We start from the raw sequence: 24,193 nt of genomic DNA, 5'->3' as shown, positions 1-24,193 counted from the left end.
AAAACTAACTTTAGTTAGTTAGTTTAGTTAGTTAGTTAGAGATCATGTGTCAGGTTGAAATAAGCATTTCGTTAGCTGATGTTACAGAAACATTATGTTCAGTGTCTGGACGTCTGATGGAGAGGATTAAAAATCGGTTTCTCTGGTTTTATAAAGTGAATTAAATTCTTAATATTCTTCATAAATCATCAGCAACCAACTGATTTACATAAGAATCAGAAAAAAGTAAACTACGTCTCCAGCCTGACGTCTTCTTCTGATCTACTGTGACTGTAACAGGACGGGCAGCTGATCCTGCTGCTGCATGTTTGTCATATTCCTCACTCTCTACGTCTGATTCTTAAACTGCACAAGTGTTTGAAAAGATGCAGCGAAAGGTACTCACAGGGGTTAATTTACAGACCAGTTCAGTCGGGAAGTTAAAAGCTGAGTGTAATGATGTCTTTCTGCAGAGAGGACAGTCTAAACACACCTTTAGTAATAAATCAGAGGTCAAATCAAATGAAAACTGTAGGATAAGGAAAGTTGAAGAGTTTCCCTACATCAGTACAGCTGCACCGACACAGAAGCAAATGCACCTATTACATCGCTCCTCACGCACCTCAGTTTGATCTTAATTCAGAAATGTCCCAGCATGCATTGTGGCTGCTGATGGAGGTTCCACATTACAGTGACCTGCACACAGACAGGATGTGACGCTCGTGTGCTGGTTCTGTCTGTGCTGTTCTCTGGTCTCTCTGCTGTGTTGGGGATGTGAGCCGTTCAGGTGTGTGTCTGTTCTCAGAGTCAGTGCCAGGTGTTCTGCATTTCACGCTGGCTGCCTCTCATCTCACTGGGGGGGCTCAACAGCTAACCTCACACACATGCCCCCTCTCCTCAGATAGCCTGCCTTTGTGCTCATTGTCTCTTTTTCTCACCTCTCATCTGGAGTTTTTCTTTTCAGGCAGCATCTGCTCCCTGCCATCATCGCTCAGCCTCCACTCCAGCCTCCTGTTTCTTTCTGTGTCTTTTTTGTTTCTGTCTTTCTTTCACTAATCACCTGACACTTTGTGTGGTCCGAGCTCTTTCTCAACATGCACACATACACATGCCTGTCGTGGATAGAGGGCTTTACCTCCATGCGGCTCACCATCTGCTCACTTCATCAGCAGTGCAGCACACACAGCAGAGATGATTCATTACAAAACCCACAAATCATAAGAAGCAGAAGCTTTGTCAAACATACTCACAACATGTAAAAGCAGAAACAAGCCACTTCAACTTTAACAGCTCACTTTCAACACAGCTCCTTTCCTCCAACCTTTCCTTCCACATGCAGAGAGATACCCAGCTCTTACCGTGACTGTAGGGATGGCTGTGACCAGCGAGTAGATGAGCACCGGGGGGATCTTGCTGGTGTCGTCCGGCCCGGGGTAGGGCTTAGAGAAGCTCTTGTCATAGCAGAAAAAGCCCTGGATGTGCACGGGGAAGGTGTCCGTGTACTCAAAGTAGTAAGCCAGCAGCACGGTCCCAGCCATGATCACCAGCTGGAAATAGAACATTATCCGTCCGTTAGGAAGCCAGAGGATGAGAGGTGAAGCAGAGGTGGGAGAGTAGGAGGAGAGGAAGAGGGAAGAGTCAGATCCCTGTTCCCCTCCACCACGGAGAGATACATAGGAAACACGAGCGAGGGGGAGACAGGAGAGAGGTTCGACAAGAAGAGGTTTCTCTCTTGAAGAGATGAAAACCACAATGAAAAAGTGAATAAGAGGGTTCCCCTGCAACACAAGCAGCAAAAACAAAGAGCGAGCAAGAGAATGAGAGAGAGAGAGGGAGGGAGAGAGAGAGAGAAGTGGGAGGGCTGCTGGCACGATGGAAGTCTACTACTGTGTGTGTGTGTGGGTGTGTGTGTGTAATACATGAATGTGTAAACACACACACACACACAAACAACTCGACATGTGATAAATATAAAGAAAAGATGAACACTTCATACATTTTACAAGTTATAACTTTCATTTATTTTCCCGTTTGAGTTAAAGATTTTTTAAATTTATTTATTTGTTATAAAAACTATTTACCGCTGCTTTTACATAGTAGCTCGCAGCAGCGCACTCTGACACATTTGTGCAATTGTGAAATAAATACACATGCATGAAGGTGTGCTGTTCATAAAATGACAACAACACATTTGACAGATCCAACGTAAACATCTTAAAATCGGGTTCAGTGAAAAGGAACAAATGTCCGCTCACTGCTACATTTTCAAAGGTGGATTAGCTTTTTCCCCCTCGTTGCAGCACAATAAGCTGTAAACACATTTGTGCAAAACGTTGCTTATTTAAATGTCCATCAAACATGGAATAACCTGAGCTATGAAGAGGAGCGCAGAGTTACTATGAGCAACTCTTTTCTTTTTATTTGATCCACTGTTAATATACAAAAACACTTGAATGCAGCTTTAACTTTGAAGTTAAAGGTGTATCCAAGCACCACCGCTGCAACATGTCTCCAGACGACGAGGACTGATCTGAACATGACACCACACGGTGAGACTTGATAAAGCTGGCAGTGCAGCAGGAGCATCAGCAGCTTCTGAACATGAGCTGATAGGAGGAAGACTCAAGACTTATACCACCAACAACACAGTGAATACTTCTAACTCTGCGGAAATCTCAGGACGGTCCCATGACAGATGTTGAATCTCTTTCTTTCCTGACCCTAGATGAGGGTTAGAAGGTAAACCGACTGGTGAAGTGAGAGATTTGTTCCGAATCCAAAGGAATCAATTCACCATTCTTTGAAGAACCATGGCCTCAGACTTGGAGGTGCTAACTCTTATCCCAGCAAACTTTCATCATCTGCAAAAAGCAGAGAGCAGATTGTGACACTGTCCTCCCCCGACTTAAACTTGAAATCCTGATTGAGAATTGACATTTAGAAATAATGACCACTGGTGTACTCCCCTTGTTCTATAATATAGATACAACACTACATATGTACAAACATCCATCCTCCACCTATGTGCATAAGGAAACCTGGCTGGTATACTTATACAAACTGGGTGTTCTTTAACTCCACATGAATCATCTGTGTTTCCCTTGAGGCAGACATTTTTGCTATTTGTGGTTGTCATGGTGAAGAAACGGTGGAAGAATCAGGTTTATAATGTGTATTTTTAGAGCTCCTGCATTAGACACGTGTGGAAAGTGGTGATTTTCTAAAACTACTGTTAATACTGATTACACCTGGACACACACACCTGCTGAGAGCTTTTGGGTGGGCTTGTTTAAGGAGATGTTTGATATGTGTGACTCATGAAGCTGTCTCTTGTGTTCCCGGTTGGTGATTGTTGAACATTGCTGGCAATAAAGGAAGGAAAACCAAAAACACACGACCCCCTCCCTCAGGAATCAGCAGTGAACTTATAGTTCAGCTGTTAACATGTCTCTTTGATTCCTCCCTTGAACCATGAAAAGGACAAAACTCATGAATGTGTTTGTGGTGGAGATTTCGCCTCGAGCTCCTGCAGATCTGCAGGTCAGAGTTCACAGTGTTGAACTTTAACTTCCAAATGCACGTGTCCAGCTGATAGTAGCTTTGAACGATGACTTTCAGTGAGTCAGCCTTTGTCATTTTGGCTTTTTCCCCATCCTGTTTTTTTAGATCAGACTGTGCAGGAGCACAAAAAACACGCAGAATCAGGTCTCACATAACATCAGTCATGTGATTGGAAGCATGAATGCAGCTTTACATGTGGGTTCATTTCATCACACCTGATATAAAGACTCGTGCACATCCACAAAATTCCAGCAAGTCCCAACTAAGCTGTCGTGATCGTGGGTGTGACAACTGCAGAGATCAAGAGGGTGGTTAAAAAAAAGAAACTTTAATAAATACATGCAAACACTTAAAAAATACACCAACACTTGGTGAAAGTGTGGGTGTATATAAGTGTAACCCTAACCCTTTATCCCTAAACTCTAACCCTCTATCCCTAACCCTCTAACCCTAACCCTCTAACCCTCTAACCCTAACCCTCTAACCCTAACCCTCTAACCCTCTAACCCTAACCCTCTAACCCTAACCCTCTAACCCTCTAACCCTCTAACCCTAACCCTAACCCTTTGCTTTAGTTCACATTCAGAGTGTCTACATGCAGGTTACAGTCAGCTTCAAATGGAAAACCTGGTTTCAGTGATCAGGTAGGGGACGTCTGTTTTCTGCCATGTATACACACAACCTGGTTTCCAATCCGCTTTTGATAAGACTACATGTGCAGGACAAAGGCTGCAGACACTCTCCAGTCTACTACTTTCAGCAGAGAGGCGTAGATGGAGGAAAGGGGAGATTGTTGCAAGCAGAGCTGCTGCCTCACTTTTAAATTAATCAACACAAAAACTAAACCTGCACAAAGTTCCTTATAGGCGTCTAAAGAAGTCCCTTTTCACTGGGTATTTCTTTAATTCAGACTTATTGTGCTGTCAGTTCATATTCACTCGCAGAGCGAGAGATGACTAAAGTGCTGGAACTGTCTTTTAACACAGATGTTCACAGTTTGCAGCTGCACAAGATAAAAACCTTCCTGCACGTCTTTCAGGAGGGTGGTGTTTAAACAACTTCATATTATGATTTGCAGATGAGTACTTTTACTTTGGATACTTTAAGTACACATTGCTTCAGCCTCAGCTTGTGCCTCGTATGTTTTACAGCAGATATATTCCAGTCACCATGCTAACTATGCACACAAAGCAGTGTATTGTCAACACTCCCCCAAATTCTGACAGTATTTCCTGAATCCTCATAAACTCCTCTAGGTGTAGAAAAATAACCTCTCTCTAACGTTTGTAACATGAAATAGTATCGTCATTCAAAGGAAGAAAACCAACAGGACCAAACTGGATTGTTTGATTGAGAATTTAGGTAGGTGCCTAATATCGGTCACCTGAGTTGCTTTTCCAGAGAGAACTCGAAGTATGTCCTCCACGACTGGCTAATAATAACATTAACATACTTTTACTTCAGTCCCATTTTCAATGCAGAGCCTGTAACTCTGTGTTTTTACTGCGTGTTGTTGCCTCTTTTACTTCAGTAAAGGACGTGATCACACAGATGAAGCTGTGATGTGCGTGACAGCAGCTCATTCACACCCTGACACCTTGCCCTCCCTTTAGCACACCGTCACCCTTCTTCCCTTGTTTCTCTTTCCTCACGACTCAACAGAAATGATCAGCCATTAATAGAAAAGGGGTGTAGAGATAACCGTTTTAAGCGTGGACACGGACGGGCAGATCAATAGCAGAAAGGAGCTGCAGCCTGTCGAGATGAAAGGTCACATTAAGACAGTTCATGTTGGGAGCTGTCACAGGGAAACACGACTCTGCCTGTGAAGACGATGAGTGTCTTCTTCTATTCTCAGCTTTCTGTAGATGTCATCATCTCCCTCTAAGCTTTGAAAATATACTCTAAACCTGTCAGATTATCAAGCTGTTACCACATTTCCATCGCCTCACTGCATGGTGACATCAAACTGACTCGATGATTTCAGGTACCAGGGTATTTGGAACAAGCTCCACGTGCCGTGGCTAATTGACATAAATCAAACAGGAAATGAGTGTCTCATTGATTTCAGTAAGGTGGCATGAGAAGAGATAAGAAAGGACGTTTCGTTTTTATCAACAAGGCCAAACATGACTTCCAACTGAATTTAGTTTGGGGGATTCTATTGCTTTGCAGAGAGAAACATTCCACTTTCTTCTGTTACTAATGCACATAGAGAAAGTGCATATTAAATGTCCAGGACAGATCATGATCTCAATCTTTCCACTGCAGATAAATGTAATTTCTGGGTCTTGGGTCTATCGTACAGAGCTGCCACTGAATCTAACTTCTTCTCATCATAATGGCTCAGCAGACCCTTGGTCCATGACTATATCCTGCAGGACAAACTTTGTTAGAATCAGCTGGGAGGATTATGTGCAATGACTGTCAATGAGCTGTAAATATACTGCTGTGTGTGCAAAAAGAAACCAGCTGCAGCAGATATACAGGAGATCCTAAACACTTCGAATCAAATGTAGAATCAGAAGAGCAGTCAAAGAAACATCCTTTTTTTTAAGACGGTGTGAAGATTCCACTAACTAACTCAGCAGAGAGTTTTCCTCTCATCCTGTGGCCATATAAAGAGGGAGCTTGAAGATCTTTGTCAGAGAACGGCTGCTGTTAAATCCTCCTCTCCTTGCAGCATGGCTTGAAACATCACAGTAAAGTTGGATCCTCCAGAGGTCTAGGAGCTCTCAAACATAGAAGAATCCTCCCCAGCACAGCGGACCCAGCCTCTTCCTCTCTGGTATCAGCTGTTTCCATCACTCCTCATTTTTCACTCATCCATCTAACAGTTCTTCTTCCATTTCTCTTCCTGCTCTCACACATACAGATCTTTTTAGCATTGCTGAATATTTCATACCTGTTAGTCTGAATTTCAACACTCTGGGCCCAGTCGTAGTGACTCTGACGCCATGGGGCAGCACAGGTTTACAACGGCACTGACACCAAGACAACTGAGAACATGGCCCAGATAGATGGAAAGCATTTGGGGAATAATTCCAGGGAACAGCAACAGCCAACGGCATGTGAAGGACCCACCACGGTGAGCTGAGAGCAGCTCTTAAAATATATCTCTCCACCTCCCTCCTTTTACATGGAATAAAAAAAGCCGTCCTTGCACAGTGTGTTTTCTTTTTTTGCAGTTCTTCACAAACACGGACTGACAGCTTTACAGCGTTAGCCATACCTGATGAACTGCATTAATGCTTTATTCATATCCAGGGAGGTTTCTGTAATGATGAAAGTGTTTCTAAATGCGGAGCTGTCTCGATTAAAAGAGTGTTACAGCTGCACGAGTGCAGCAAAGAGCCCTTTGTTGACCCTGAATTCTTCTTGTAAAATTGTGTCGGTACCGGTGTAGTGCCAGAAAGTGATTGTCTAGCAGACACTCATTTCCATCTTTGGGAGCTGGTTAGGGGTTATATGAGGAAAATCACTTTCTGGCGGGACACCAGCTCAACATCTGTTTAAAAAGGGGGAGGTGACTTTAGCAGAACGAGGAAGCGATGTGATGTTTTGATGACTTGTCAACATACTGTATGTCTCATTGCATATAAATCTGGATCTGTGTGCAGTGCTCTGCTCAGCCTTATAACAATTTTATCAGTTCTTGGTTGGGTCTTTATTGACTGTTTCCTAATCTTGCCTACAGCCACTGTCAGCCCGACACATTCTCATCCTACAGTATCACATCATGAGGCTTCCTTCCATATCATACTGATGCCAAATTACCGTAATTAATATGTGTCACGCTCGACTCAAACGTCAGTCTCCTGTAGGAAAGTCCTAAGTAGGTTGACTGACATTCATGTGCGATGGATACTGGTGCCAAGAGATGGCTTCACCCTCAGTAGGACACGTCGTCTGAATAACTAATCTTCCAGCAGAAGGCATTGTGCTCCTGAGTTCCTCCACCTCCACCATCCTTCATGTTGAGGTTTAGATCAGACTATGCTGAGATTTACTACAAAACCCTGGCGCTGCCACTCTTCTCAGTAACTATCTCCTTCGATCGCAGCTTCTTAAAGGTTTTTTACAACATTACATTTGCACAGAAATCCTCAAAGCTCTAACAAGAGTCACAATTTTGCGTCTGTCTTTCTTTGTTGTTCTTTCTCTCGCTGTTCTCCAGAGGTCCACTCGAGTCCCTGGATGCCGTTAGAGCCGTGTTGCCTGAAAGAGCAGTTTTGTGTTTTACGGATGAAGGATTTAGAGCAGAAGGACGGTGAGGTGCAGTGGTCCTCCGTCAGACACATGCTGTCCATTAAGAAGCCTGCCATCAATACACGCTACACTGCACCTGAGCAGCATGACAGCAGTCCTGGAGGAGGAGGAGGCCCAGAGGAGGGAGGGAGGCAGGAGAGGATTGAAAGGGGATGGGAGAAAGAAAAATGGGGTTCAAAGGGGAAAAGAAAGCAACAAAGGCTGGAAGGAACAGGAGCTGGATACAGAAAATCACATAGAGAGTGGAAAAGAGAATCCATAGAAGATGTAGAAAAGTGGCAGCAGGAGGTGCCGGGAACAAGGTGCTGACAAAAAGACCTAATGCTGTCCCTCCTCTGTCCCATTTACTGCTTCCTCGTGTCCTCTTTTCTGTCCGGACGCTTCCTCCAATGTCTTTTAGCTCCAAAGTTACGAACGCAGACTATGATTCAGCTTGTAGAAATGCTGAACATGACTGGAACGGTGTGTCACGTTGAGCTCTGGTAGTTTGGGATGTGTCATGTGTGTTTAGGAGCAGCTGAGGTGGAGGAAGAACTGAGATCTTATGAAATCTTCATATCATTTTAAAGGTCACTTCAGGTTTACAGATCCAAAAGCTGCTCATTGTTATTATAATAAGCCCTTATGCTTTGTCTCTTTTCTGCTGTTTCATGATGTGGACACATGACAACCACTACTCAACATGACATTTATGAGAAAATACCAGAATTTCTTCTTCTTGTTATTGAGTTCTCCCTGTATTGGACCGGTGACACTAACCTGAGCTCCTGTCCCTATCCTGTCATTTCTGTCCTTTGTCTATTTTTGTCCAGCCTGTTCCTCAGCCCCCTGCCAGTTCCCCATTCTGCCACCAGATGTCCCTGGACTATACCCCCACAGGCCCATTGTGTCATTACCTCATTAGGGCTGAACCGTTCCTCTAGTCTGTTTGCACACAGTTCTGGGCTCTAATCTAACCAGGATGCTAACCTCTTCCTGGACCTTTCTCTTTTTCATTTTTAATAATAATAATAAAGACATTTTTTAAAAGTTTTTTTTTAATTAGCATGGGAATTACCACTAGGGAAATGTTTTGTGGGCTGAAGAAACTACAGCACAGACAGTAGCAGACGTATCAGTAGGAATCAATCAGTCATTTAAATCATGATTCATGCAGCTGTACAGTGAAATGCACACAGTCACAAAGTAAACAGCACAACCACTCTCTGCTTTCCTCTGCTACATGTTCCATAAAAGCATGTTTGGCGTATGAAGACTGTGACCCTGTACTGTACACTGAGTTGGAATCTGTTTCCTCAACTAGATGTGAAGCCAAAACCCTCCTAGAGTACCACCCCCACCCACACACAGTCCTGTCCACCCACTCCCATGTTCCCGTTCCTCTGTGTCTGTTTTCTACCTTTCATTAATGCTCTGACATTACTGTACAAACAGGAAGATCTGTGTCATCCTAATGTGGGTTCTTTTGTGTGAACTGAACACTGACAGGCGGTCAGTGCTACTAATTACAGCTTGACAGCAGGAGTTGGAACAGCTGAATGGTTTGTACTGATGGCCAATCGGATTCTAAATACAAGAGAGGCTCCCTGCTGAGACTGAAGGGACTAGAAAACAGAAAACTTTAAAAATCCTGTTCAGAAAGTGAACATGGCTGTAGTGACCCATTTTTGTGTGAATTAGCCCGTTTGACAGCGACACTGCTGTGTCAAAGACTAGAAATAATGTATAAGATCAAAGGCCAAACATCGATGCAATGCCATCTAACTTTAATACACTTAACCTTCTCTCACATAACTTACTTGAGATCATTTTAAACACACTGTATGTGGCTGGAAATAATCTATTTAATCACCATTCGTACTGTTTAGGTTTTTGAACCCACAAACGGATGCATGCTGGTTGCATTTGCACTTGTTCTATACTCTGCTCACATGATGCTGGCTCGTGTTCCTAATATAAAAAAGCATTCTGACACAGCAGAACATGATAAACAGACTTTGCAAGCTGAACAAATGGTTTCCACATCAAAATGACCCTGAAAGGTTTGTCAGTTGTTTGCAAGAGAATCAAAATAGGAGAGAGGGTGAGACGAGTGTTTTAGAGACTGTAAAAGTTTAGATGGAGCGAAAAATGTGGAGGAATGGGAGCTGGAATAAGAAAACAGCAGAGCTAATGGTGCATTCAGAGAGCGGTTGGAGTCCCAGCAGCAGGAGAAAGAAAAGAAAGAAAAGGGAGGAGAGGAGGCGTTCAGGGAGCGAGAGAGAGGGTGGGAGGATGATGGGAGCGGGGTGAGAGGGGGTGAGTGAACCAAAGGAAAGAAGAAGCCGACAACGTAGCCGGCTGCTCTGAGTGTGTTTGTGTGCAGGTGAGGTGAAAACACACAGGGAGAGAAGTAGAGAGTGGGAGCTCTACACTGTATTTATGTGGAAAAGAGAGAGAAGAGTTGATGGGAACAACAAGAGCAGCTTCAATCATCATCCAGTCCGCTCCTCTCTTCCCTGTTTAAACCACAGCATGTTGCTCTTACCTGGTCAGGTAACCAGCTTATCACAGGGCTGACCTTTGGCGTAACCATGACCCGAATGACGCTTCACGTTGTTTTGATAGCAGCACCTGTTCATGTTGCACTTAAACAAATCCACAGTCCTCTCAGGAGGACTTTGTAACCACTGGCTCACTGGCCAGTGACTGACACATGGTCTGGAGGAGCTAGGGATCAAACCGTCAACGCTGGGACTGATGTATGCTACGTGCTCTATCTCCTGAGCCACAGCCGTAATGATGATGATGATGTCCACGAGTTCTGACCTGCAGTGACCTCATGCTGATATGAGGACACTGTCTTATAGAGCTTTAATACACATAATAATGGACCCATTCACAGCGTTCGGATCCACCTGCACGTGTTCTTTACGTGCACACAGCACCATGAGGAAAGCCTGTACATACACGTGCACACTGAGATTACACTGCAGCAAACACAGCTATGACTGACTCCACAGTCCTTCGCCTGCCAAGTCCTACAGTGTACAATCTGTGTACTACTCATTGGCATGAATAAGTAATGTTGGGGAAGCAGTCAGGGTACAGGCAGGAGAGTAGTTAAAAGAAAAGTGGGGGGGGGGGGGGGGGGATGAAGCCGGGGCAGAGGTGTCTACTAAACTAGTATTTAGTCACTGCCAAGGAATCACCTGTGAAAACTAAACTATGAATTGACCCTAAAGGCTGATATATCATATTCCTCTGTGCTCTGCTGTTGTTGAAATGTTTCTACCATCACCACACACACTGCAGATTATTTTGAGTTGAGCCCACATATAGTAAGTGTCCTGCTGTATTAAATACCCACTCATACTCCAAAAAAGTACTGTAGGTGGTAAAATAGATACTGATACTAAATTAATATGGATTGGACAACAATGCTGGGCAGTGGGTCAACATTTCCACGCCTGCTTCTATACCCTTTGAGCCTCGATTACACAACAAGGGTTAATACAGTGTTGTTGTGCAGTTCCTTTTACTTTTGGTGCACAGATCAGTGAATGAAACTTTCCCCCAGGAAAGTAGAACAGGAGCCTTGTATGGTGAAGTGCGGTGTTGATAAGAAACAAGCTATTTACAGTAAGTAGCAGTAGTTTGAGCACAAGTATATGAAAATGTTCCTACGCAAAGGTTGTTGTGTACATTTTGTGTGTGTCCGTGTTCAACCTGTGTCAGTGCTGCAGAGACTTCCTGTGACAGGCGTGAAACTACCAGAGTGTTACCCACAATTAAACACACTGGGTTATTTATAGAGGCGGAGGAGGCAACCAGAGACCCGCTGATGTGTCCTGTCTAATCTCAGCATGCCGCTCAGGTGTTAATAGGCGTGTGTGTGCATATGATGCAGACACTCATGAAATTCTAAATGTGACAAAGTGAATTAAGTGAGAAAATATGCAATTAAAAAAACTCAGTGATAGGTTTGTGAAAGCTCCTGCTGATACTGAAAAGCTCCAAACAACAGAAGCTCAGGAGTCTGAGGCGACTTCAGCTGTGTTACAGCAGTGCCCTCTGCTGGAGAAAATTCAACAAACGTTCTTCATAACTGAGCTCGGTCATCTAATTGAGCTGAGTGATGCAAATGCTCACACAGCAAAGATCAGGTATTACTTCTGGACCTAAAAACACAACAGGTACAACAGCGGATCACATCTTTCACTATTTATTAACAGACAACTGCAGACTTTTACTTTCCCACTCAGATTAACGTAAAATGTTTGAAGAAGTGTGGTTTCATTTAGCTTCAGTGCAACTTATCAAAACTATATTTAAAGTGAGCAACTGTGAGGAACTTCTTGTCACGGAGGGGGAGGTGACATTTCTCTTCTTTAGAGCTGCCTTTTGACTGCAGCACCCTCCCAGTATCTCAGAAAAAGCATCAATGGCAAAACAACAAATCAACAAAGAAACATTTATTTGAGTTTTCTCTTGGGTGCAGCATTGAGTATAATCAGCATTAGTGTCGACTAAAGCTTGATTCAGCTGAATCTGTGCATCGTATATTTGTGCATTGGTGAAACAGAGTGGATCAAGTTGGAGTTGGAGCTAACACATGCTGAACAGCAGTAACTTTAACTAAAAGTACTGCAACAGAAAAAAGAGAGAAGACGGAACCACTGCAATAATTACTGTTACTGAGCAGACTAATCGTCGTCTGCATCACTTTGATGGATTTCTGGGTAGATGCAGGTAAAACTGTGGTGCAAGATACTGTGCAACAGAACACTGTGAAAATAAAGGGAACTCAACAAAGGCACATATGACATTTACTACATTTTACAACTGAAGGCACCAATAAATCAAATGATAAATGAGTGAAAATGGTAAATGTTCTGCACTTATTTAGTGCTTTTCTACCGTACCGGTGCTCAAAGTGCTTCTCATTCACACACACACACACACACACACACACGCACACACGCACACAGTGTCTGCAGCTGACCTGAGTCACCACGGGAAACTTGCAGTTCAGTATCTTGCCCAATCCACTAGAGAAAAATCCTCTTTCCCAAATAATCACACTATCAAAGAAAAGTCACTCCCTGATCATTGTCAAACAGTCCCTAACAGTCCAACATTACAGAGGCAGAACTAAAACCTATAGTGAGAACCATCAGATATAGAAGGTCAGAGGCTGCAGCGGAAATGGTGCAGAAAAAATGTTAATGCAGGTCAGAAGGTCATAAACAGCTCCCACACTGTGACATGACAGCAGCATCAGAGCTGTGAGCAGGGCTGCAGAAAGTATTTACAGTGCTGGAACAGGGCTTTATGTTCATCCCTCCACTGGTCTGAATAAGTGACTCATCAGAAAGCTGCATTCTCCATTACACGTCTTCACTGAAGCACACAGCAGATTAGTTAACACAGAATCACTTGTGTGAGAATAAATGTGTTCTTTAAGTGTATATAGGTAAAAAAAGATCCCATCCAGACAGGACATGAGGCGGAGATCTGAATCCAGAGTCAGTTTACTGTAAATAGTTTGGTGGAGAATGAGTCAGTGCAGCAACATAAGAAATACAATTACAAGCTAATCACATGAATAACACAATTATTTAATGTAACAGTGATTAAAGAACAGAATCAGCTGTCTGTCAGTGGCACATATGGAAACTCCAATGATGAACGATCAGGATAAACCACACGTTCTCTCTGCGCCGTGATGTTCAGCTTCTGTCCTCACTGACAATGATCTTCATTCTACTTCCTCAGTCTGTGTGTCACTGTTCAGGTTGTGATTTAATAACTTATTACATCTACAATGGAGGCAGCTTCTTTTAATCCTCTGGTGAAATAGGTTCAATAAATTCATCCTGTGCTTCATCTCCCTTCACAGAATTAAAATAGAAGCAGAGGGGAGACAATGACATAGATCTGTACACAGGAGGAAACAGACATTGATCAGAAGTGATGTGAATTTCTGTGCAGCTGGGAATGATGAGGACAAATCCGACCAAAGTCAGAGACAACATCTAAAGACCGTCGGGGAACCGCACTGAAAAATGGGAAATGACAGAGTAAATGGATTGGACAGAGGAGACACGCGGAACAAGATGGCTGAGTGGGGAGCTCTGATACGAAAGGTTGTGACTTGTGATTAGGGCGGCGAGGATGAAGTGAGTCGGAGAATGAGTCTGGCTGATTGGTTTCCATGGTAACTGCGGATGAGGTGTGGGGCTAAATAAAAGAGCAGATCCTTCTGGCTTTGTATGGATCACTGTGACACACACACACACACACACACACACTGCTCTGTGTCCCCATCTCAGCTCTCTCCTCAATACACCAGCTCTGCTGATCTCTAACCTTTTAAAGGAGCAGTCCGACATTTTAAAAAGCTAATGCTCACTTCCTTGATTCTTTCTCTGTGTGTTTCCAGAACCAGGCTACCTGTTTTCACCTACAGCAGCTCTCATTTCCCCAAATGTCAAACTATTCATTTACTTTATCTTACATTACTTTTCCTTCTGTTGTTGGTAGCTACTCATCAAAGTGCTCCCTCCCCCTTTCCCACATAATGTCTGCAGTCCTACTGGCCAAAAGCCCACTTCTCTAATATTAACTTATCAACAGTTCACTGACGTTCTCTGTACGGTTCACAGAGGACTCGGGGCGCTGCAGCAAACGTTAATCATCATTATTCATTCTTTATAAGTGAAACAGTTATCGGTTTCCTTTTTAAATTTTGACCCCGCAGGATAACAGCACTGTGGTCGTCCTTGTCACTCACATTCAGGGATTGAGCAGCCGGCAGTGTCCAGAAACTAGGCTGCATTAACTGATGCCCAGAGGTCCAGGGATCAAACCTTACAGTAGTGCGGACAGCACCAATCACTAAGACACCGTAGGTTTAACACAGCAGTGTGGCTCAGTGTTGACTCACAGCAAGAAGATGAATTAGAATTAGTATGACTGTGGACGTGGACTGTGGTTTTCTGAGCGTGCTGTGATCTGGAAACTCATCTGGGGTGTTTGCAAATTGGACTGCATGGGATGGTGTGTAGTAGTACAGTAAACTCTGCAGAACCAGTACTGAATATTCCAAATAAGTGAAATGCACAGTAACAGAGATTTAGCTCAACACAGAGTGAGTGTGCAGAATGCATCATTTGTGCTGGACAGTTGCCTTCTTGTACTTCACACTATCTTCTCAGCCCAGATGCCATTTTCACCTCTTCAGCTTGTGATTAGTTTCTCACGTCGTCTTCGCTTCAGTTATGAAAACAAAAAGATCATTTTATCCATACAAACCCTGACGTCCTCATGCTTGTATTTAACTGATCGTAGATTACTCCACGTCAGGTAAACATACAGTTTACAAGAAGACTAACAAAGGTGTAGTAAAGGTATCACTCAGTCAGTACTCGAACACGAAGACATCTTCTGTTAACATACTCCAGACTTAAGGCTCAGAAATCCACTGTTGTGCAGAAGCTCATAAACTGACAAAGCAGCAGGAGAAAGAGAAAAGTCTGTGATGTTGTTCTCTGCTTAGCAACAGCATCAGTAATGAGTTCAGCTCCTCCAAACCCAGTTTGTACTCTGACTCAGTGCCCTACTTGCATCCACATGAGTCTATTTGGAAGATTGTGTCTAAGGGCAGAAAGATGTATGAGTGTATGACTGTTCACACCTGGCACTAAGCATGCTTCTTTGTCCACAGTTAATTAGATCACCCTCCATGCAGAGACCCAACTGCTGCATTACTGCATCTCCCTAAATAAAAACTAGCGGATGCTCTTACATTCATGTTTTCACATGTAGCCTGATAATTAATTATTCATGTAGGATGCAATAGTAAAATAGGCACTTTTAAGCTGGAGTTATTCTTCTGCGTTGAATCTATGTATGTGTGTTGTATACACTGTAAAGCTGTGGACCAAACACCTTAGCTTGAAATGCACATCCTCAGAAATGGAACTGCACATTGCAGCAACAAGTGTCACTGGTACACAGGGTACTATCGTGGCGGCTGAACAGGGCATGTCCTCCGTTGTCTTCTGTCTTTTCCTGCTGTACCTCTGCCAAAGTTTTCAGAGCACAATAACTAAGATCCAGCTGGTTCACGTCCACATTTGTCTGCAATTTACAAAACTGCTTATATATAATACAGCCTGATACCTCAGACAGTAATATCACACTTCACCCACTTGGTCAATGCTAAATCATCACTTGTAATCAGTCAAATCAATATTGAACACAATAATATCTGCTCCTGCTGTCCTCTCAGCAATCAGAAGCAAATGTTATTGACTTCCATCCATTACAGGTAACAGCTGTGGCCCTTATAGGTTTTTTCCATTCCGGGGTGAAAACAAAAGAAATTCTTCTCTCTCTCACACACACACACACACACACACACACACACACACACACACACACACACACACACACACACACACAGATGAAGAGTCAGCCAGGGAACTGACTGAGACCTGAGGGCTGAGAGTTGATGTGTGGGAGGCATATGGTGGAGTGGCCTAATGGAGAGCTTTTACAGTGGATAAGAACCAAAGGGACCAGTATTTCACAGACAGGCTCACAGGGGCGTGGTGGGCTGGAGTAATGTTCTAACCTGGCCAGACACAGATGGTACAGTACTGTAGGGCAGACAGAGAGGGAAGACTTACTGAACCACCTCTCAGTTCATGATGCAGACGAGTACAAAACATGAAGAATTTCAACATGGTGGCAGATGTCGTCTTTACAGTAGTAACAGGGAGTCGCCTGTCACACGTCAGTGTGTACTGTCCTGGAGTTTGACTTTATAACTCTTATTTCTTTGTGTGACCCTGATAATAAGGTTTTGAAACTACAGTCCTCAAAACCTTTGGTGGAGGTAAATAAAATAAGATGAATTAGACATTAGCACTTGTTGTTTGCAGTGTGCACATGGATGTAGAGACAGCTGTTTCTGGATTCCTGTGATACTAAAGAAAAGTGACGTCCTGTTCAATCTTCTCTGAATAGATTTATGCACATTAATTCACAGCTAACATCAGAGGTGCTGATAGTGCAGAGAAGTGTAAATCACAGTGAATCTAAAAATCTCTATATGATGTCTTTGTGTTCAGGTGCAGTTACAGCAGGGATCATGTGGGAACCTTCTCATTGTTTGCACCTGCACATTTCACTCAGTGCCTCACATCTCTCCTTCCACATCCTGTACATGCACTACATGTGTGCAGCTCTGCCCTGCTCAGTGCATCTGACTTCATCAAGCTTCAACCCATCATCCCCACATTTGTGACTCAAATGCTGACAATCACATTAGATTCATTAATGCAGATAATGCAACATCTGCATCACATCGTGCTGCACCTGCAGTGCAACGCTAACAGCTTCTCGTGTGTGAATCTGTTACAGAACAGTGCTCTGGATGCGTGGGCTACTCCAGCTGATCATAAAGTCAGTGAGCTTCTGCTGCTTGGTTTGTCTAATTTCATTACAGTCTGGTTATCACCGCTTCATGCTTTTCTCCACCTCAGTTACTTTTTGGTGAAGACTCCGCTGGGACTTCCGCTGCCCTCTGAGTCATCTGTCTGATGGCTTTAACAAACAGTGCAGAGCACATTTTCCACAGGGGATGCAGCTGCATGTGTGTGTGCCTGTGACCTTTGGTGCGATCTGTACAACACAGCTCCTGAACATCCACCCTGTCTGTGCTGCAACATCAACAAAACACCTCGATGAATCATGCAGTTCACAAATATGCTGGGAAATGCACGACACTGCACAGAACAACTGCGGCCACTTTACGGAGCCTCGGTTTCCCCTGGTGCCGGAGCAGGGCAGGATGTGCGACACCGAGCGGGGATGTCTGTTTGCTGAGCTGTCCCAGACTCTTTCTGTTGAGCCTGAAATATTTACCACTGAGGCTGAGAGTGTGGAGATACAAGCAGGGGAGAGTGCATCAAGTTAGGGAGGTTAGATAGAGTGTCAAATCTCAGAGCCACAAAGGTTTCTCTTCAGTGACAGGAAAAACAATCACAGAGATAAATAAGGAGGCCGCCTTAGAGCCCAGAAGAAGAGGAAATAACCAACAGAGATAGGATCAGGACTGGAGTAGAACGTGTGAGGTTTCTGCTCTCCGTTTGGCACAGACGTCATCAACACTAAACTGGATATTCTCTTCTTGTTATTGTGGGTACAACGACATCAGAGCCAGATTTGGCCAATGAATCTGATTCTGATTCTTTTATGTGTTGGCTGCTGTTGAATCATCGACACAGAACCAGAGGATTAACATGTTTATGTTTCTTACCTCCACAAACAGGAAGCAGGGGACGATGGAGCTGCTGCTCTTCACACCGGGCTTCTCCTCCACTGCCATCTCTCTCTCTCTCTCTCTGGGTTTCTCTGAGCGTCCTTCGGTCCAGCTCTCTGCCTCCTTATCCTGAACAGAACAGGGCGAGTTGGGTTAGTCCACTTGCCAACCTGAGGTTGAATCTAGAGTGTGAGATTAAGTGGAATCCAATCAGGACAAACAAGTTTAGGAGAGATCCGGGGCTTTGCTTGATCTTATCTTTCTTTTTCGCACAATCCACCTGATGTCTATTTCTTTCATTTAGCACACAGTTTGTGATACTTTACTGTTTATATGTTACATTCTTGTTGATTTAAGTCCATTCTTAGCAGTGTGGGCTGCAGCCATTCTACAGTTCTCTGTCTGCAAAAGTACAATTTTGAAGTATTTGTACTTTAGTTTTTCCCCTGTGTATCTTAATATAATTGATGTAATGTAATAATTGTGCTTCATTTTAACCAGTTGATGCCCAAAAAATCCATCAATCCATTGAAGTCCATATGAAGGTGACGCAGCACAAGTACATGTGACCGTTCTTTGATACCAGCTTGGTGGGTTGTCGTGATATTTCAAACAGGCTATTGTCACATCACAGGCGTCTTCAACGAGTAAAGGCTACATGAGCACCAGCAGTAAACGCTCATGTGTACATGTGTACGCTCCATGGGCCTGCAGCTAACGCTAACCAGATGCCGGTATCATATTTACTGTACAGACTAGAGATTGGTATCAAACACATTTCCCAAACCCACAGACACCTGATGAGGACATCAACATCGTACTAGAGAGGACAAGGTGAGGACAAGTATGAATGCACTCACACTGTTTGATCTCAGTGTAAGAAAAAATGACCTTTTGCAACTGGTTTATGTTTCACAGGCAGCGAAAACCCAGAAACATGGGCAGACAGATGTGCAGTGACGGTTCTTTAATAGAAGACAGGGTGGTGACAGGAAAGAAAGGGAAACGGGGCCAAGACAGGAACTGTGACAAAAGGTTAGTTCGACAAAGTCAAAGTGGAACCTCAACTCAACCAGGATCTCATCATTTATGGGTCATAATTAAAAGTACCCAGGCTGAACCAACGTCAGATTCTGAAACTCTGCACAGTGAAAAGTCATCGTGAGCATTTCATCAAGTTTCCTAACTTAGGAAATCTGTCTCTTCTCTGTGTCCTGACTGTTACGCACTGCCAGGAGAGACCGAGACAGACAGATTCTGTGGGAGGAGAGATGTTTCTTAATGACATCGAGCTCATTAAAAGCAACTTGCATAAAAATGGAAAAGTTTTTTGTGACAGATCTTGTGTAGGATGCAGTTCCCACCAAGAAGAACATGTGCTGTCACCACAGAAACCACAATCATTGAAACAACTTATACACAGATCCAACACTAACTCCACCAAACTAAAAATACAAGCTGTATTTATGCAAATCAATGGTTTCCCTGGTGTTGTTGGACTTATCGAAGGCACAAATCATTTAAAATAACGACTTAACAATTAACAAAGCAACTTAACAGCATCAGCAACACGCAGCGGTAGGAGTAGGAATACAAACTACAACAACTGTCAGAAGAAATCTGGACTTGTATTCAGATTGGTTCATTGGAGTGTAATTAACTTTTGATCTGGCTACAAACTAAACTGTATCAGAACATAGTTAATTAACACTTTAGAGACACTGAGCAGTGCTGGACAGGAGAGGTAGGTTTTTTGTGAGTGGTGTCTTATGTGCTGGAGAGTTTTCTACCTCGTAATTCCTTCGACGCTGGTGGAAAGAATCTGCCCGAGGGATGAATAAGGCATGAAGCCAAGCTCTGAGCAGCCCTGAGAACAACACAATGTGCCAACCTGGACTGCTTTCAGAGAGGCCTGGTTGGATTTTGTGTGTGAGAGAGAGACTTATCTAGAAAGAAGTAGCTGTCAGGGTGAACGAGCTGGAACCGACAGTAAGAGAAAGAGACTGACTGAGGGAAGAATTGTTCCAGTTTGTCCTTCTCTAGAGGTTCATGGGATGTGATACTGTGTGTTTCATTCCCTTAGTGGGAGGCAGCTCCCTCCCTGAGAGCTGCTGGTGGCAGAGCTTGTGAAGATGAAACTGTGTTGTGGGACAAACCACTCTTGTGGCCAGAGATGAGACGAAGAAGCTTTTGATGAAAAATATCTGTTAAACAGGAGCCGGGGACAATTCCACGAGAGGAATGAGAATTAGAAAGTTGCTCTCTGAGTGGAGATCTGGGTGGAAAGTTTGCAGCCCACAGTAGTTGGTGTAAGAAAATCTGTTCAGTGTGCAGGATATAGAAAGGTAGAAGTCACTTCTAGTGTCTCATCACAAGCACTGAAATCAGCAACTTACATGTTTGGTTGTCATTTTGTACATTATGTAATATAATACACTGTAATCCAACAGTCCTGCAGGAAATCCTCCTCCATGAACATGACTGACTGTTGAAGGAGGTATAAGGATGTTTTGAAGGATTTATACCTTTTGCATGAATGCAGTTCCATGTCATCACATCCTCTTCATGCATCATGAACGCATGACTAGAAATTACACGTAAACTGGCTTTGACACGGTTAAACTGATATTTAGTTCCAGAGCAGTCACTTGAAGCTAAACTAACTTTTCTTGCTGTGATCACAGGTACACCTACTTTTGTTAAACTGGTTGTAGTTAAACTGCTTATTTCAGCAGCATCAGTGTTTGTTGCAGTGAGAACTACTCCTCACAGTCGTCACAACTGATTTAATCTCCAGCAAATCTGTTTAACGACATATAAGATCAAACACTTTCTACTAAGAAACAATTATTCTAACATGGTCCAAGTCTGAATCATTTGATATTTGGTGATATTGATGCTGCACAGAGGTCGACTCAGTTTGGTGTTTGTGTACTGAAGAAACCCTCCATCTGGTGAAATTAGAGGGCAGAGTGAGTGGGGCCTAATCTGAATGTTCAACCAACCTGTCAACACAGACGGGGGTCAGTGGACAAACAGACATGTGCAGTTTGGGGGCGAAGAAGGAACGAGAACAGATCTATGGAACAACGGCCACGTTTTCATGTCAGATCTGGTCTGGATTGATCTGCAGCTCTGTGACCACTGTCAGAACAGTCGGATCAGAATTCATGTAGTTAAAATAATCATGGAGCAGAGCAACAACAGGAAGCAGGGGGGTCAGTAAGACACCAAGATGATTCACATCTGTTTAACAACATCAGCTGAAGATGATTCTTGAAGTGTGGACAGAGAAGGACCCAGCAGCAAACCCAGAGTCCAACCAAAACGTGAGAGAAGAGGAATCAAAATGGTGGAGATGACAAGCAAAGAGAACTGCAGTGGGGAAAGTTGAATTAGCACACACACACACACACGCACACACACACACACACACACACACACACACACACACACACACACACACTGTAGAGAGCAGGACATCTGAATCCCCTGCTGCTCTGAGGACTCCAGTCAAAGTGTAGAGACCCAGGCAGCCATATGTCATCTCTCCTGCCTCTGCAGCCCACCACCCTGCCCCAGGACATACAGCACTTACGCATGTGAGCATGCATGTGCACAATCTGAATCAAGCTGCTCTCTGCTATAATCCAAACGTAATTAATGTCACTAAAGATGACTTATATGTTCAACCATTTACCTTCCACCTCTCATATTATGGTTGAGTTATTATAACGTCTCCACTGTTCATGTCAGCAAAGCCTCAAAACTCTCTAGTCTCATGTTGCATTTTTCAGTTTTTCTTTTTGTGTGTGTGTTTGTGCAGCGTGGCCATTTTTGTCCTGCCAGTGTCAATCTCCTTCAGCCACGATCCCATGCTCTATCACACACACAGACCACAAGTCCAATCACCTGCCCCCGATCTGAGAGACAAACAAATAGCAAACCCTCCGACCGTACGGCAATCCCTCCCTGCTATTAATAGAACAAAGCAAAGGAGCAGAGTAAAGCATAATCGCATTTACCCAGCACTGGATAATTAGGACTTGTGTTTGGGGAATACCACCGCAAAACACAGAATGCCCCAGAGAGACACTCCCCCCACCACAACACGACACACTTAAAGTCTGGGGGGGAAGCACATAATACCAAACAGTGACTTCTACAATGAGACTGCTCTGCTGCAGTTGTTCAAATCACCTAGAGAGGAGAAGAGGGGAGAACAAACCTGCTGTCCAGCCCTCCCTGCCTTCTTACCTCTGATACCTCGTCTCCAAGCTGACGGTTGCCGTGACACCAGATTCCTATGCAGTGGCCATGTCAGATCAGATAATGGTAAAGTGGTGTAAAAATCTCCTTCCACCCCGCTGTCCTCCTGCCTCCTGGTCCACAGTGAAGTGTGAGAGAGATGAGACGGCGGCAGCAGCAGCAGCAGCAGCAGCAGCAGCAGCAGCAGCGTCTTCGTCTCTAAATCCTTCTCTCACCCTCCTTTTAATTAGCTTGTCCCAACAAGCAGCAATGACTAATACATTAAGTGGCTGAAATTACCTCCTGTGCTGCGTTTGGTCCAACGAGGAGGAATAGAGAAGAGGGAGAGAGCGCAAAACATGTGTGTGAGGGGGAAGGAGTGTTTCCACATGTGTGTGAGGCAGTGGTCGAGAGAGGGAGAGAGAGAGGGAGGAGAGGGAGGAGAGGGAGGAGAGGGAGGGCATTATGTGTGTCAGCTCATTTGTATTCAAAGCCTGTTTCTCCTCTCCACCCCCCCACCCCTCTCTCCATCTCTCCCTCCTTTCCCCCTGAGTGGATGTAGACATGAACCTGACCCAAACATTAGAGGAGTGAGGGACGAAGAGATGCTGCAGGCGGAGACCATGGTCAAGAGGAAGAAGGAAAGAAAGAAAGCTGCACATGCATGAAGCTGCTCGATGCCACATGGTTTTCCTGAGGTAACATCACAGGTCAGAGCTGGAAACAGAGACAGAGACCCTGATGTCCAGACAACACTCATGAATACAAAGCACCCCATCACCTCTCAGTCTGTTAAAGACAGAATCCAACACAACAGTAGCAGGGACTGACTGTGGATGTTGACTCTTCTGTCGCGAGGCATCAAATGAAGCACAGATTTGAACGTTTATTCAAGAAACTCAGCAACAAAAACACAAACGAATGCAGCGTCTACTGCAAAAGACTAGATAAAAAATACTATTGATATACTAAGCGTCTATATAAAGACCAAAACTAAGTTAAAAGTGCCCATTGATTAAATGTTTGACATTTTTAACAAATAAAAACTGAATGATAACGTGAAGAACAGACATTAAGTCTGATTCATCTGTGGAATCACAAACTCTTCACTCTCTGGCTTAAAATCTGATTTAGCTGCTCGACCATGAAGAAGCTTCTTGTTGCGTCTCTGTCGCTTCATGTTACTGCTGCTTGAAAAAAAAGTTATTGAAGTAAATAAACCAGAATCCAATGAGACAAGAAGAGACGAAAAACAGCTGAGACAAACGATGGAACAGCAGCATGAGAAGGTAAATAAATAAATGATCACTGGATGAGAACAACACATGTAACCATGGTAACTGTCCACAACAAGAAGCTGTTCCCTCAAAATCACTAGAAATCATTTCATATTCTCTAAATATTAAAAAACAATCAGTGATAAAAACTGCATTGTTTTCAGTTGAAGTGAAAGAACGGGTCTCTGACTGTCTGTGCGTGGTCCAACCAAAACCTGAACAGAATGTCTGTGGGTAGACCTGAAGGTGAAGGTCCACAGACGCTTCTCACGGAGCCCGAGAGGATCTGTCAGGAAGATAAACGGACGAAATCCAGATATGAGAAGCTTGTTAAGACTCGAGCAGGAAGACTCGAAGCAGTAGCTGCAGACAAGGTGACTTCTAAGTAGAAGTGAGTTCGGGGTTAGAATACTTTGATTTTAACTCTGCAGACATGTTTCCATCTGATTAGAAACAAACACATAAATACTACTGGTTAAATTCTACTGATTCTGGTCTACAGACCCGAGGGTTTGACCCATTTAAATAATGGGAAAAACTGCATCAG

General features: G+C 43.7%; 1 protein-coding gene across 4 annotated transcripts in view; it reads right to left on the bottom strand.

The window, feature by feature from the left end:
- Positions 1–24,193, bottom strand: part of plppr2a (phospholipid phosphatase related 2a) — a 92,034-nt gene that overhangs the window by 18,045 nt on the left and 49,796 nt on the right. For 3 of the 4 annotated variants that reach the window (XM_026348896.1, XM_026348889.1, XM_026348904.1), the window contains 2 exons: positions 18,119–18,250; positions 1,338–1,526 (listed from right to left, as the gene is read on the bottom strand). In XM_026348896.1, the coding sequence (XP_026204681.1) occupies positions 1,338–1,526; positions 18,119–18,187 (258 nt within the window). In that variant the 5' untranslated portion in view covers positions 18,188–18,250. Of the gene's footprint in view, positions 1–1,337; positions 1,527–18,118; positions 18,251–22,378; positions 22,523–24,193 lie in introns of those variants that run through there. The other variant, XM_026348914.1, reaches the window with a different exon arrangement.

This window comes from Anabas testudineus, chromosome 8 (genome assembly GCF_900324465.2).
Source record: "Anabas testudineus chromosome 8, fAnaTes1.2, whole genome shotgun sequence".
NCBI lineage: Eukaryota > Metazoa > Chordata > Actinopteri > Anabantiformes > Anabantidae > Anabas > Anabas testudineus.
Note: the sequence above shows the minus strand (reverse complement) of the source record. Positions and strands in the feature narration are given on the sequence as shown.